Raw genomic sequence first — 13,731 nt, 5'->3', positions numbered from 1 at the left:
ATGAAAACAAAGACAGAGAAGCATAAAAGGATACCTGGCCAGTAACTAAGGGCAGCTAACTGCCACTGAAATACAAGGTTCAAAGGGAGATGAGATAGAAGAGGAAGGCAGAGAACAAGAGTTTTGCCGAATTTATCCTGCAGGTGTGGGGAGGCCCCTGCAGCAGGCAATCACCCCTCACACTTATGTCTTAGAAAGATCACTCTGACCAAACATTTATTTGGAAAGGATTTGAAGGTGGCAAGAATGAAAGAGTTTGGGCCTCTACAGCAAAATAGTCAATATTGGTAACAACAATTACCAACCTATACTGGGTACTTTCTATCTGCCAGACACTGTTCTCAACATTGCATACACATTAACACATTTAATCTTCATAAAACTCCATGAGGTAGGGACTATCACTACCTTCTTCTTACAGATAAGCAAATTAAGGCACAGTGAAGGCCTCTAAGGGGACAGTCTCCTAACCACTATGCATACTTTCTCCTCCTGTAAGAGATTTGGGCCTGAACAGGACTTCAGTAGAAGGGAGGGGGAGGGGCTGACCCACACAGTCATCACATCAAGCTAATGCCTAATCTCTGTATTTCCAAACATCTTGCACTCCTGCTCCAAAAAGAGAACCAAGTCAACCCAGAGTGGCTGTCTATGCTCCATAACATAGCATCATGTCACCTCAGAAAAGCTCGCTGTCTGCGATGCCATCCTCCCTCCCCAGCCCACCTGGGCCCAGCTGCAGTGAAAGCCAGAGTCCTGCTTTCCTACACCTCAAATGCAACAAGCCTCCTCCAGCATGGTTTGCACATCCGTGTGGCACTTAATGGCACTAGGACTTCCAGGACGCTAAACTTCTCTCCCCAACTAAAGACTGTAGACTACTCGAAGGCAAGAATTAGATGTTAGTCTTCCAAAGACCTGGCACAAATATCTGATCAACTGGCTAAAGCTTACCTGAGGGCTTTTCTCGACCTATGGGGGAAAAAAACTGCAGGCAAGAATAAAAGGCGGAGAGATGACAAAGTCAGCCTGTAGGCCTATTCTTCCAGCCCCCACAAGGATCACAGGACTTGGAGTCAGGAGTTGGAGATGTGCAACCCTTTTCTCCATACTTTCTTGACACATCACTTTATCCCCCCAGACTTTAGTTTCCTTAGTGATAAAACAACTAGATTTCTACACTCTCTAGGCCTCCATCCAACTCTGATTACAACACATACACACACACACACACACACACACACTCTGACAATCTAACAATATTTTGTAAAGCACAAACCCTTTCATGCAGCAATTAGGCTTCTTGGAAGTTATCTTAAGGAAACATTTGCACAGGTATACAAAGCAATTTGTACAAGAACACTTAATCCAGCATGGCTCATCACTGCAAAGAATTAGAAACTGTTTAAACATTCAGCAATAAATGTTTAAATAAATGATAGTGGTGTATCCAATACAATGGAATACTACAGCACTAGTATCAATGCTATAATACCTCTATACTTCTATACATACTGATAAGGAACAGTGTTAAGTAAAAAAAGCAAGCAGCAAAGCAATTTATATAATAGGAGTCTTCGTTCTGCTTTACAATATATGCCCATGTCTGAAGTGAAAAAAGTCCATAAGAATATTCTTTTTAAAAAAGTGAATTTTAAATGTCCTCACCACAAAGAAATGATAAATATGTGAGGTGAGATATATTAATTCGCCTGATTTGATCATTCCACAATGCACACATGTATCAAAACATCATACTGTATTCCCATAGATATACATTTGTCAATTAAAAAATAAGATAAAAAATGTCTGCATAAAATAAAATTGTTAATGGCTGGTATCACTTCAAGGGAATCAATGGAATCATCTTTTCTTTTTTGTTCTTTGAATTATTTTAAGCATCCAACTACTCATATTACTCCTGTAATCAGATAAAAACAGGGCGACACCACCACCCAAGGTCAGACCAGTTGCACTAATATAGCATGAGCCTCAAAGGCATTTATTCAGCATCTTCCAGACCAAGTCAAGCAGTCAGAGCCCACGTCACATCCTGAGAGGTCTAGAAACCACTTTCTGGCCCTCAAGACTGCTTTCCTGAGTCAAGCTTCCAGTTCCCACCATAAGCCAGCTGACAACACCTCTTGATTATCCTTTTCAAAAACACAGGTGTGGACTGCGGAAAGAAAGGTGATTACAGTGGTCAGGGTGAACAAAGTCCTCTCTACCTGGCCACACGACCAAGGACTCAGTCTAGGACACACTGTAATTAGATGTAACACCTCCTTCCACTACATGATAAATCCATTCCTGGGCTTTTTGAAAACAAAAATACCAAATTTCTTCCAACTAAGTCAAATTCCTTGGAATCTAGAAGTTATAGTCCAGATAAGGAAACTTGTCAAAAAAAAATGATGAGGGAAAAAATTTCTAAATATTACATCTTACTTCTAGGAGTCCAAGGTATTTTACGCTACACACACACACACACACACATTAGATCTTCTAAAATACCACATGCAATAGTAAATTACCATTGCTGTCCACTAAATAATACCCAAGAGAAAGTTAATAGACATTCAGAAGTTTCTCCTATGCATTTACCAAGATCTGGCCCATGATCTCATCACCCCTCATAACTATCTTATGAAGTAGAGGACAAACATTCATAACCCTGCATTCTGGGTAGAGTCCTAAAATAAGCAAACTTTCCCTAGACCTCGGTGAGCACAGTGAGAAGCCTGCAGCACTCACTGGGTCCTCACCCAAAAGAATGCAACACCTCTGTTCCATGGCACAGCAAGACCATGTTTGGGATCTGCCCTCATTGCAAAGAAATGTTTACAGTATTTGATACTCTTGTGTAAACAACAGCAACGGCCTACCCCTAAAATCTCAAGTCTGTGGAAAAGGGTCCATTTTAAGGAAATCCTAAGTACTACTTACCACAGTACAGAAGATACTAATCCTGGCAGGCAGGAAAATGCACTGGAAAGCTGTGAGGTGGAGTCAAGGCACTCCCTTCCCACTGGAAGCCCTGGGAAGAGGGCAGTGGAGGCTGCAGAAGCCGGCTCACTTTGCTATTTTACCACACTGACAGCATGCTTGAATCTTTGTCAACTCTAGAAAAGTCTCATTAAGTCAATGATTTTACTCTTTTTCAAAGACTTGAGCTACTTTTTAAAAAGACATGTCAGCAACGAGTGTACGTCCTAGTTCCTTTAGAATAGCAAATATTCTCCAAGTATCTGCCTTGTAAAACATCAGCAGAGTTTCATGAAACTAAAGTTCATGGGTACAGAATACACATAAGTATGCATTCATATTACTCATAAAAATAGACCCCACATTGTTACCAGCGTCACTGTGGGTACATTTTTACAAACTCAATGACCACAGTATCTGAACAAAACCAAAAATAAACACGTTCTTCCCAGCCAAAACGCATCTGGCTGTTCATTTTCTTCCCAAGCCAATGCCTACATACAAAACTTGCCATGTTTTAGTGAGCAATTTACAAGCTGAACATAAGGACACCCTGCAATCATGGAAAATATGTCCACAAAAAGGAGTAAAATGCTTTGTTCTTGATGTCCCACAGGTATTTATGAGACGCCTGGGAGGGGTCAGCACAACACAGATGGTGGCATAGTAGAAAGAGCACTGGGCAGGAAGGCAGGACACTCGCAGAGTTAAAACCTCCGATGAAGCCATCTCCCAGCTCATCCCACAGGCACTCTCTCATTTCCTCTGGCCTAGACCACTGCAACAGGCTCCTGACTGGTCTCCCCAACTCTATTCTCTCCTCTGCCCCAGAATTATCTTCCTAAAAACAAAGATCTAGCTGTACTGCACCTTGCTTAGATGCCTTCCATGAGCCTCCTCTGTCTACAGGACAGAGTTCATCTTAGCAAAACTGACAAGAACCCTGTGTGGAGCCCCTCTCTAGCAGCTCCCTACCACTCAGGCACCCCTCAATCTCTTGTAACCTGGAAATAACTGGTTTAGACAACAACAAGATGCTTTTTCCCTCCTTCCAGGTCTAGTTTGAATGTCACCACCTATAAAGCCTTGCCTTGACTCCCCAGAGAGTTATGAGCCTCCTCCAGGCTGTCACAGCATCTGCAGAGCCTCTCTCCTAAGTATCCTCCCACCACCAGGTCTCCTGGTTCCCAGGCGGTCGTATAACACATGGGGTAATTCTCCTATAGGCCGGGAATCTAATGCTCACTCCAGAACTAAACTCCACTAAGTCTCTTAGGCCTCTGAAATTGTTTAAGTCTCAGTTTCTACATCTGCAAAGCTGAAATTATTAAGGCTAAAAGGGGCTGTTAATCAGTTTAAGAGAAATGATTTACATAAGCACTTAATACAATGTTTGAAACTCAATAAAATCTTGATAAGTGGTAGCTAATATAATTATTATTAATATGTCAGGGATACTCACTAAACGTTTCTTAATTAGGGACTCTAATCCCCACCAACCCATTATAATTATTATTAAAATGTCACAGATACTCATGAAATGTTTCTTAATCAGACTCTAATCTCCACTAACCTGGGGCCAATTACAACCTCTCTATGTCTCAGTTTTCTCACTTTTAAGTTGGGAGGGGGGGAGGTAAGGTATTGGGGTGGGGAGAGGACCAACACAGAAAATAATCAGAAAGAAATTAAGTGCTAAACTATGTAATAACAGGATATCTGAGATATGAGAATTGTTTCCCTAACTTGAAAAATGTGCAAATCGGCACCATAAAGAGACAATACTACCTTGGACCCTCCCTTTCCCCTAAGGATTGACTTAAATTATGTTTATTATAATGTTAATTATGTCTAAACATAAAACAAGGTTATGTCCTCCCAATGCCTTAGCTCTTATAAAACTACGAAACAATTTTAAAATCTGATAAAAATCAATAAACGAGAACCCAACATTCATTTAACATGACAGACAATGATGATGCAATTTTGCAGAAACTGCATGGCAGTTCACAAAGTATTAAATACAACACTACCACAGGGCGGGTTGCTTGAATTCGCATTCTACATGCCTACAGCACCGTGGGCTGTGACCCCTTCAGCTACTCATCACTTTTCTCTAACAAATTACCATGAACACTTTGTTCATGCAACTTCCAGCCATCCTCTGACCTTAACACATCATTTCTGTAAGTCCCTATCTGTTCTTCCCTCCATTACCTAGAGACAATTAAAGGAGTGCTCAAATATAGCCAATTAAAATCTTATAGCACTACTCAACTTATAAGGTCTTCTAAATGTTATTTTTAGAATGTGATTTTTTTAATTATTATTGAAAAAACATTAAAAATTGAATTGATTTAAAAAAATAACTTACAAAAACTCCCAGGAAAATGTCTTCGAACTCCAGTTTAGGAAACATTGTTTTATAATGAAAGGGTCTTGCCACAGTATCCAGAAAGATCTTAAACATCTCAGCTGTAACTCTGTGCTGACACTGTAAGTGCTTTACACCTATTATTTTTTTAATTCCCAGGATAAGCCTTTAAGGTAGGTACTACTCTAACACCTAAAGAAACTGAGGCTTGAAGAGCATATCTAAGTGATAGGGCAGCATTTTGAAACATCTGAATATGCACCTCTGCTCTCTGCCTTTTCAAGATAAGCCCTAAAGAGTGTCCACAGAAGACGACCAGCAACAGACAATATGAATCCACAAGAAAACAACCAGGTGAGAGTGAGAGACTAAGAGAAGAAAGATGGCACTATGAAGGAAGAAATGACAGGACTTGGTGACAAGATGGATGCAGAGGAGAAGGAAGGATCAAAGGCAGGTCCAGGGTCCTTTGAGACAGAAAGAATGTGTCTTGTCCCCCTAGAAATGGAACTGTGGGGAAGAGAAGCCAGTGTGGAAGACAAGACCTAAATTGAAACATGGTTGGTTTAAGGCAAAAGGGACTTACTCCAAGTGGGAATGGCTATCCCCTTAACAGATCACAGCTGGAGATGTTGGGCTTGAAGTCATATTCATAGAAAACATGTTTACAGAGCATAAAAATTCTTCCAAAGATAAGGCGGTCAAAGGTGTCCAGCACAGAGGAGATGGAGAACAAAGGCTGGCAAGACAAGGCCACTGGATTCTGAAAGAAGTCTTTGTGTCATCACTAGTTTCAACAGACTGCTGTACAAAAGTCTGGGCATAGGCAGAGGAATTACAATAGAGGAATTACAATGGCTAAGAAACAGGGGCAGTCTACCCAGGAGGACACACGCAAGGGCTCATTCATACAACAAGCATTTGAGTGCCCACTTTGTACCAGATGCTGTCCTAGGTTCACCCAGGAACACCTCTGCCCTCATGCAGCAAGTAAGCAAATACACAGTCTGGAGTTAGGTACTGATAGGTGTTCTAAAGGCTAGGAGGAAAAAAGCAGGACATGAGAAAGAATGATGGAAGGGAGCAAGTATGTGAGATAATATCGGACAATCAATAAAAGATCAGGTAAACTCTCAGAGGAGGTGACGAGATGAAATTTTTTAAGCCATGAAGGCTTCAGCACATTCAATATATGCTGCCTACTACATGAAGCACTGTATTGGAGCTAGAGAGATCACAGTAAAACACACATTTGGAGGTATCTGAGAGTTGGTGCACGTTGAGGAGAAAACTGATGGCACATGAAACACTGAGGAAGTACACGGGAAAGCCAAGGATCCCACAGGGCAGGCAAGACAAAACCTCACCACTTGGATGATCTTTACTTCTGAAGTCACTTCCAACTTCAATATTCTGATTATATTAGAAATAGATAGATGCCGAAGCAATGATATGCTTGAAGGAAGAGAAAGAAGCAGAGGAATTTTATAAGACTCAGCAACATTCATTCAACGGATAAATAACTTCATTGAACAACACCTACTGGGTGCCATAGGGGTAAGGATCTGTGCTCACAAGTGTGAGCAAAAACACACAGCACCTCAAGAAAGTGAGAATGTCTCTGTCAGTGCAGATCCCAAAAGGCTCAAACCGCAGAGAGTGGGGAGGAGTGGGTGGATGGGGCCAAGCTAACAATGAGGGTTCTGAAGCCTTCTCTGCAGAACAGCAGCCTTGAGAGGCTATCAGAAGGTTGAACCATCACAGACAATGGTGCTGCAGGTTCAGCAAAAAGTTAGATTAGGGAAGTACCATCAAGTCCACAGCTGAGGAGCAGTCTAACTGTGGTGCCCTTTCCACCCTACACTCACCACATCAGTATTAAAGTCATCTGCCCCATACAAGCTGTGAACAGCTCATAGGACTCATACATATCTCCTTGAATCTCTATATTCCAAATAAACTTGAAAATAATGGAGGCTCAATAAATGTTTGAAGCCAAGTTTTAATGGCATGAGTAAAATAGGAGGGACTAAATAACTGAAAGTTTGATGGGTGCGAGAAATGGAATAGGCCAGATTCCTGCTCAGTGTCCGAAGCAGTTGCAGTTGGCTGACACCTGAATGAATGAATGAATGCGTGGCAACCAGCAGCCGCATCTAACTGGCTGGATAGCCCTGAGTAGGTCACTTCAATTCTGAATCTCAATTTGTAAAATGAGGATGTTGGTGCAAAGCAGAGGTTGCAGGCCTTTCAGTGGACAGAAGGTATCTGTCATTATCCTGAAGCCCGGAGAGTCTATCTTTGCTGATACAGGGTGCAGGCTTCCCCTTCAGCTGTGCTTTCAGACATACTTCTGGAGATAACACACAGCTAGTATGGCCACCAAAATAAGGACCTTTGAGGTTTGCCAGCAAAAGAGACCCACTGGAGTTGTGGCAGATTACGAGAAAGGGGTTTGGGGCCCGGCAGCAGTGAGCAGTGGTAATGAGTTATACGGATCTCAGATGTGAAACAACACATAGCCCAAGGAAAGACTGAATGAAACAAATATCTGTGCTTTCCAGGTGGCTGTTCATGTCTGGCATGTAAACACCCCGGCATCTAGACACACCATAAGTCAGGGAGAAATAGATTTTACACAACCTAAAAACTTTAATACTAATTTAAGAGCTATTAGAGCAATAATTATCCATTAGCAAGACCACCACTAGCCTTTGAAAAGCTTATTTACTGTATTTACAGAGTATCATCAGACTGTATTTTGGGCTTCTGAGAAGTTTCCATTTAAGATCAGTAGAAACACCTGACACTTCCAAAACCCATCATTTCCCATGCCAAATTGAATTCCCCAACATTACAGGAAAACCCAGAAACTCTGCAGAAGGTAGTGAAAGGCCAATGCAGTCAAAAGAAATCTTCCAGTTCTACAAAAGAATACAAATACCACAAAGAGCAATGAAACATTTCTAGTTAAATAACTTTTCACTCAATCTCTAATAACTTCATTCTGAAGCCCTTGAAAAGTATTACATTACACATTCTATATTTCCACTGATATCAATGCCTACAATTATACAATTTCAAACAGCTTACAACTGTTAAGACAAATTTAAAGAAGCTAAAGGCCAGACAAAATCATGTGTTTGAAGAGCCTGCAAAGTAATAAAAGCCTGAGAGAACTGGATGGCTTTTCTGCTACTAAGCTAAATAAAGCCTGGGGGGCTTTGCAAAGATCCTAGTGATAATAATCTCCCCGATTACACAGAGCAAACCATCCAATCATTCCACACCAAGGAAGGAAAGTTAATCCAAGAAGAATAACAACGCTTGAAATATTGAGAAAAACACACAGTTCTGATTTTTAAAACACTCTGTCAGCACTGAAGAAGGATCAGGTCATTCTAGCAATCCAGAAGATTTGACTAATGTCTCTGTGACAATGACTTGGCTGGTGTTAACTAAAGGACAAGCAAGATATCTGAGTTCCGACGCTCAGGCCTTCAGGTCCTCTACCGATTCCCAGCAGTCTCCCTACTTCCTGCACACCTTTGGATTATTGCACTGACTTCCTGCACACACCTGGGTCCGGGATACCTTCCTCCTTTAAGGGTTACTCAAGCTAAACTCCCGAGGCAAGCTCGAAGGTTAAAAGTTCGCAGTCCCCCGACCCCTCCGTTAAAGCACTACCAGCACACGTAGCTGGACAAGTTCGGCCGCAGTGGAGTGATTAATTCACGTCAACAGTTCTTAAGAGGTAACGCATCACCGCCAGGACAGAATTTAGCAGGCAGAGTGTGGCCACCCGGGAGAGGCGGCCGCAAGGCTGGCCCCGCGGGCAGAGCCTCTGCTGACGTTCACCGCGGCTCCCACCACGCAACAGGTCCCCGCAGCGACGGCCCGAGCGGAGGGCGGGCAATTGGGCACCTGCCACCAGCCCGCAGGCCCAGTCCTCCCCCTGCGCCCCCATCTCGCAGCCGCCCCCGGAGCCACGCCGGGCCGGCCGCCCGAGCCCACAACCCGCGATAAGGCCCGAAACACATTCCTCCCGAGATGACCAGATACCGTGGCTCGCTTGCGCGCTTCCCAGGTCACAAGGTCCTCCCGGACCTGCCTTGACCAAAGGACAGTCGTGCCCCGGCCAGTGGTAGGGGACCCCGGGCTAGGGGAACGGCCCCGGGTGCGCAACTGGTGCTCGGAAGCCTCCAGCTGGGAACAGCCAAGCCACCTGGCTTCTCACCTGCCCGGGCACAAGTGCCAGGTGTGTTAGTATCCAGACGCGTATCGAGGCTACTTAATAGTCCGGAACGTTTCTCCGATCGCACAGCTCTAGTGACTACTTAGAAAACATCAAGTCGCTTTGTATAAAATGAAAAAGAACTTTTACAGGGGGGAGGATGGAGGTGGAGAGACGAGCGGAGGAAGCAGCAGGTGAATGCAGGAAGCGGTGGTTCCTGCCGGCCGGCTGGCCGGGACCTGGCGGTGGAAGAGGGGACGCGACCGGAGGGAGGGGACGGGCGAGAAGGGTGGGCGAGGGCCGGCGGCGCCCCCGAGAGGGCAGCGCGCAGGTGAGGCCGGACGCTCACCTCGGGCAGCTCACGGAGCTGGTTGGCGTCCAGCAGCAGCTCCTCCAGGCTACGGGCATAGCGGTAGATCTCCTCGGGAACGTAGACCAGCGAGCAGTGGCGCTTGTCGATGGTCTCCACGTGACGGTTGCACCGCCACAGGGGGATGCAGTGGAACATCGCCGCCCCCGCCGCCGCCGGAGCCGGGTCCCGAGCCGCGGAGACCCGGGCTCCGAGCCCGCTCTGCCCGGCGGCTCCGCTCCGCCTGCTGCCCGCTCCGGGCTCGTTGTTGACTCGTAGGCTCGCTCGCTCCTCGCGACTAGCTCCGCGGTGGCAAACGTTCCAGAGAGCCCTGGGCGGGAGCCCCCTCCGCGTCCCAGCGCCCCCGCCCGCCTGCCGGCGCGTCCCCTCCCACCCTCCAGCCGCCGCCGCCGCCGCCGCCGCCGCCGCGCGGAGCTTCCTACTCGCCGCCGCCGCCGCGCTCACTGAGCATGCGCGCTGGTGGGCGCGCGCGGAGGGCGTTTCCCGGCCCGGGGGCTGCTCCGCTCCGGGTTTTCCCGGCGACCTGCGTCGGCAGAGGGTCGGGAGCCCCGCGGGCGGGCCGCGCACTGCACACTTGCTCCGGCTGGGAGGCGGGGAGCGACGCGCCCCCTGAGGAAGGCGAACTCTGAAGGGGCTTGGGGCAAAGATGAGGCAGCGATGGGCCGCCTGAGGGGAGGAGAACAACTTGATGTTTAGTTCTGCTTAACTTGCCGTCTTCTCCTGGCTCCCCTGCCCCAAAACTTTCTCTTCCGGGGTCAGGCGGTTCCTCCCCCGAGCGTACCTGGCGCTCCGTGGGCGCCTGGAGCTACGGGATTCGGTGCGGGTTTGAGGTGCTTCCCCGCCCTCGCTGCTGCTTTCTCGGCCGCTCCTGTGCTCGCCGCCCACGGCAGCCCCAGAGGTGGGAGCGGCCGCCCCGGCCCCCGCCGCGGCCGCCGGCGCTCGGGCTCCGCCTGCAGGCGCCGCCACCTGGGAGCACGTCTTCAGCGATCGCCGCTTGTGTACACAGGCAGGGTCCCTCCCCACACCGCCAGAAGCACTGGAGTCTGAGTTTGAGACATTCTCATAGATGGGGATGCTCCCGGCCAGAAGCCCTGGAGCAGAAACGAGCTGGCAAAGGTGAGCTTCTGAGCCGGTTCCAGCCGGCCAGATGTTGGCCCCTGGCTCCAGGCCCGAGCTGGTGCGGAGGGAGGAGCGAGGAAAGCGGGCCAGGTCGGGGAGGCCAGGTGAGCTGCGTCCAGCGGCCCCTGCGTTTCTGCAGCAACTCCTGTCCCTTACAGCCCAAGAAGGAGTAGCTCGGGAGGACCCGGGAGGCGCACTATTGGGTGATAACAACCATTCCCTCGCCCCCGGCTCATTCCCATTGGACCTCGGCTGAAACCCTGAAGTGCCTGTCGTCTTTAACTGTTGGCACCACAATCCCCATCTCTGAATAACCAAACTCAGTCCTTCACGAAGCGTTACCGATCAGGTCAAGGCCAATCACATGGATGAATTGTTTTCTCTGGATTTCCCTTGACTCCACACCCGGCTGCCCCTTCGTCCCACACCCTCCTGGTCAAGTATACTCAAACTGCAGGTTCCACCTGTGGCCTCTGCCACGACACCACGCCGCCGGCTCTTCCGCACTCACACCCGCCCCTGAGCTGCCATAGCTAAAATCTGGATCCACGGAGTTTTCATTTTTTTGCAGCAAACCTGAGCGTGCGCAGTGGCCAAGGAAAAGTTTGGTCTGAAACTAGTTTTTGCACATACTCTCTGTCTGTAGGCTCCTTAGACTCTCCCGTCATTTACAACTATCACAGGACAGTTTCCCAGGGTGAAATGGGGAGGAGGATACTTCGTCATTTCACCTCCACCAGGAGGGCTTCTTTCTTCCCTGTCGGTAAGGAGGGATCCCACTTTCCTTTCTATGCCAGTATTATCACCTTAACTGTTTCATTCCAGTCAATCTTTAAACTCCTGTTGCCCTACCCACTCTGCCCTCTCTTTTGTTTGTCCCGATGTGATTCCTACATTCCCATGGAAGGCTACCTAGACCTTGAACTTCCACCCCTCTTCCTTCATTCTTGCATTCCAGAAACATGTATAAAGCTCATTTTCTGCCACCCTTTGTAGGAGACTGTGGTTCCTGACTGAGAGACTTGTGGAAAGGTGAGCAAGTCACCCTCTTTGTAAGTTTTCCAACTGCTTTCAAAAAATTAAAGTGAAGAAGGCTGACTCCCTTGATTTCATGTTGATTTCCAGACATTATCACATTAGGTTATCCTCAGAAACACCAAATGTGTTTTAAGGATTGGTCTTTTAAAAATTCAAACCTCAATAAGCATTCCTTGTGTGCCTTTCCACGGTGCTTAAGCTTCTCTGTGTTATTTATTTTTGTATCACGTTAGCCCCAAAGATTGTGGCCTCTTGAATAACAGGTACTGTCTCACTTGCCTTCTAGATCTGAGAAACTACCACAGCGCCATATGCACACTAAATGATCAACAGATTTTTGTTGAATTAACTGTGTGCGTAGTTAGTGGCAGAATTCTTGACTTTCCTTGTTTCCAAGAATCTGACAAGAATTTGAATCTATAGTAAGAGAGAAAAAAATGAAACCAACACCTTCTCAATTATGGAATAGGGAGCCAATTAACTTTTTATTCACCTGAAGAATTTTAGAGTTTCCCATTTGATGTAATTTCTAGTTTTTTTCCCCATATACAAATGAGTTTGACTCAACATAAACAAAATTTTAAAGATCACCTAAATCATTTTCTCCTTGGATTAATGTAATTCTTTTATTCGTTTTTACTATGACCCATTTTTTCATAACCTTTGTCACTAAAGAAATCTGTGTTTGAACTCTGACTGTAACACCTAATAGCTTTGTAGAATTGGACTTAATTTTTGTAAGCTTCAGTTTTATCATCTCTCAAATGAGGACAATGGTTCATGGTATTGTTATCAGTATTAAGTGAGATGATACATGTAAAATGCTCAACAGAGTATCAGACACATATCAGTTTAATCAATAAATATTCATTATTTTAGCTAGCCTTCAGGATGGCCCCCAACATTCTGCATCTCCTGGTTGGTGTGTGTAACCAACTTATGTCTTTTTCTCTCTTAGATCACTCACTTTGGGGAAGCCAGCTGCCATGTTGAGCAGCCCAATTGAGAGGTCCACATGGTAAAGAATTGGGGACTGCTGACAACAGCTAGCAAAGAACTGAGGTTTCTTGATAAGAGTCATGTAAGTGAGCCATCTTGCAAGCCAATTCCCCAGCCCCAGTCAAGCCTTCAAATGACTGCAGTAACAGCTTGACTGAAACCTCATGATAAACCCAGACCCAGGACCACTCAGCTAAACTGCTTCCCGGTTTTGACCCTCAAAAACTGTGTGAGACAATAAATGTTTGTTGCTTTAAGCTGCTAAGATCTGGAATAATTCATTACACAGCAACAGATAACTAATAAATGTACATACTATGCACCAGGCATTGTGCTAGGTACTAGAATACGGCAAAGAACAAGATAGATCTTACCCTCGTGAAGCTTACACTCTAAGGTTAGAAGAATGATAAACACTCAAGTAATGGTTTGTTTTGGTTTTATCATTAATTTTTTGTGCATGATATTATCATTAATTCTTTTTAAATGAAAACAAAGTGGTAGCTTGTAAGATAGAGGCAGGATGGGAATTCAGAGGTTTGGGCATGTGAATTTTAAAGTGAGATATCATCACCTATGCACTAGAATGACTTTTTTAAAAAATAAAATAAA

At 45.8% G+C, this 13,731-nt stretch overlaps 2 protein-coding genes across 2 annotated transcripts in view; one reads left to right on the top strand and one right to left on the bottom strand.

Moving 5' to 3' along the window:
* The window catches only part of LRRC1 (leucine rich repeat containing 1), a 131,756-nt gene extending 121,371 nt beyond the window's left edge, over window positions 1-10,385 (bottom strand). Inside the window, exon 1 of the mRNA XM_045543763.1 lies at window positions 9,943-10,385. Within this exon, the coding sequence (XP_045399719.1) occupies window positions 9,943-10,101 (159 nt within the window). The 5' untranslated portion in view covers window positions 10,102-10,385. The remainder of the gene's footprint in view (window positions 1-9,942) is intronic.
* A 27-nt stretch (window positions 10,386-10,412) lies between these two features.
* On the top strand, window positions 10,413-13,384 carry LOC123632096. The gene is made up of 4 exons (XM_045542216.1): window positions 10,413-10,581; window positions 10,660-11,079; window positions 11,729-12,114; window positions 13,079-13,384. The coding sequence occupies exons 1-3, from the start codon at window positions 10,413-10,415 to the stop codon at window positions 12,076-12,078; spliced, it is 939 nt and encodes a 312-aa protein (XP_045398172.1). The 3' UTR covers window positions 12,079-12,114; window positions 13,079-13,384.
* The last annotated feature ends 347 nt before the right edge of the window (window positions 13,385-13,731 follow it).

The sequence above is a fragment of the Lemur catta genome, chromosome 2 (genome assembly GCF_020740605.2).
Source record: "Lemur catta isolate mLemCat1 chromosome 2, mLemCat1.pri, whole genome shotgun sequence".
NCBI classification, from domain to species: domain Eukaryota; kingdom Metazoa; phylum Chordata; class Mammalia; order Primates; family Lemuridae; genus Lemur; species Lemur catta.
This window is presented reverse-complemented; position numbering and strand designations above follow the sequence as displayed.

What these genes read in the sequence shown, in the direction of transcription:
- LOC123632096 (XM_045542216.1), top strand. Translation starts at nt 10,413, where the DNA reads ATGCGCGCTGGTGGGCGCGCGCGGAGGGCGTTTCCCGGCCCGGGGGCT. An exon ending in CGACGCGCCCCCTGAGGAAG is followed by an intron (nt 10,582 to 10,659) that starts GCGAACTCTGAA and finishes CTTGATGTTTAG; the next exon opens with TTCTGCTTAACTTGCCGTCT. An exon ending in GCAGAAACGAGCTGGCAAAG is followed by an intron (nt 11,080 to 11,728) that starts GTGAGCTTCTGA and finishes CTCTGTCTGTAG; the next exon opens with GCTCCTTAGACTCTCCCGTC.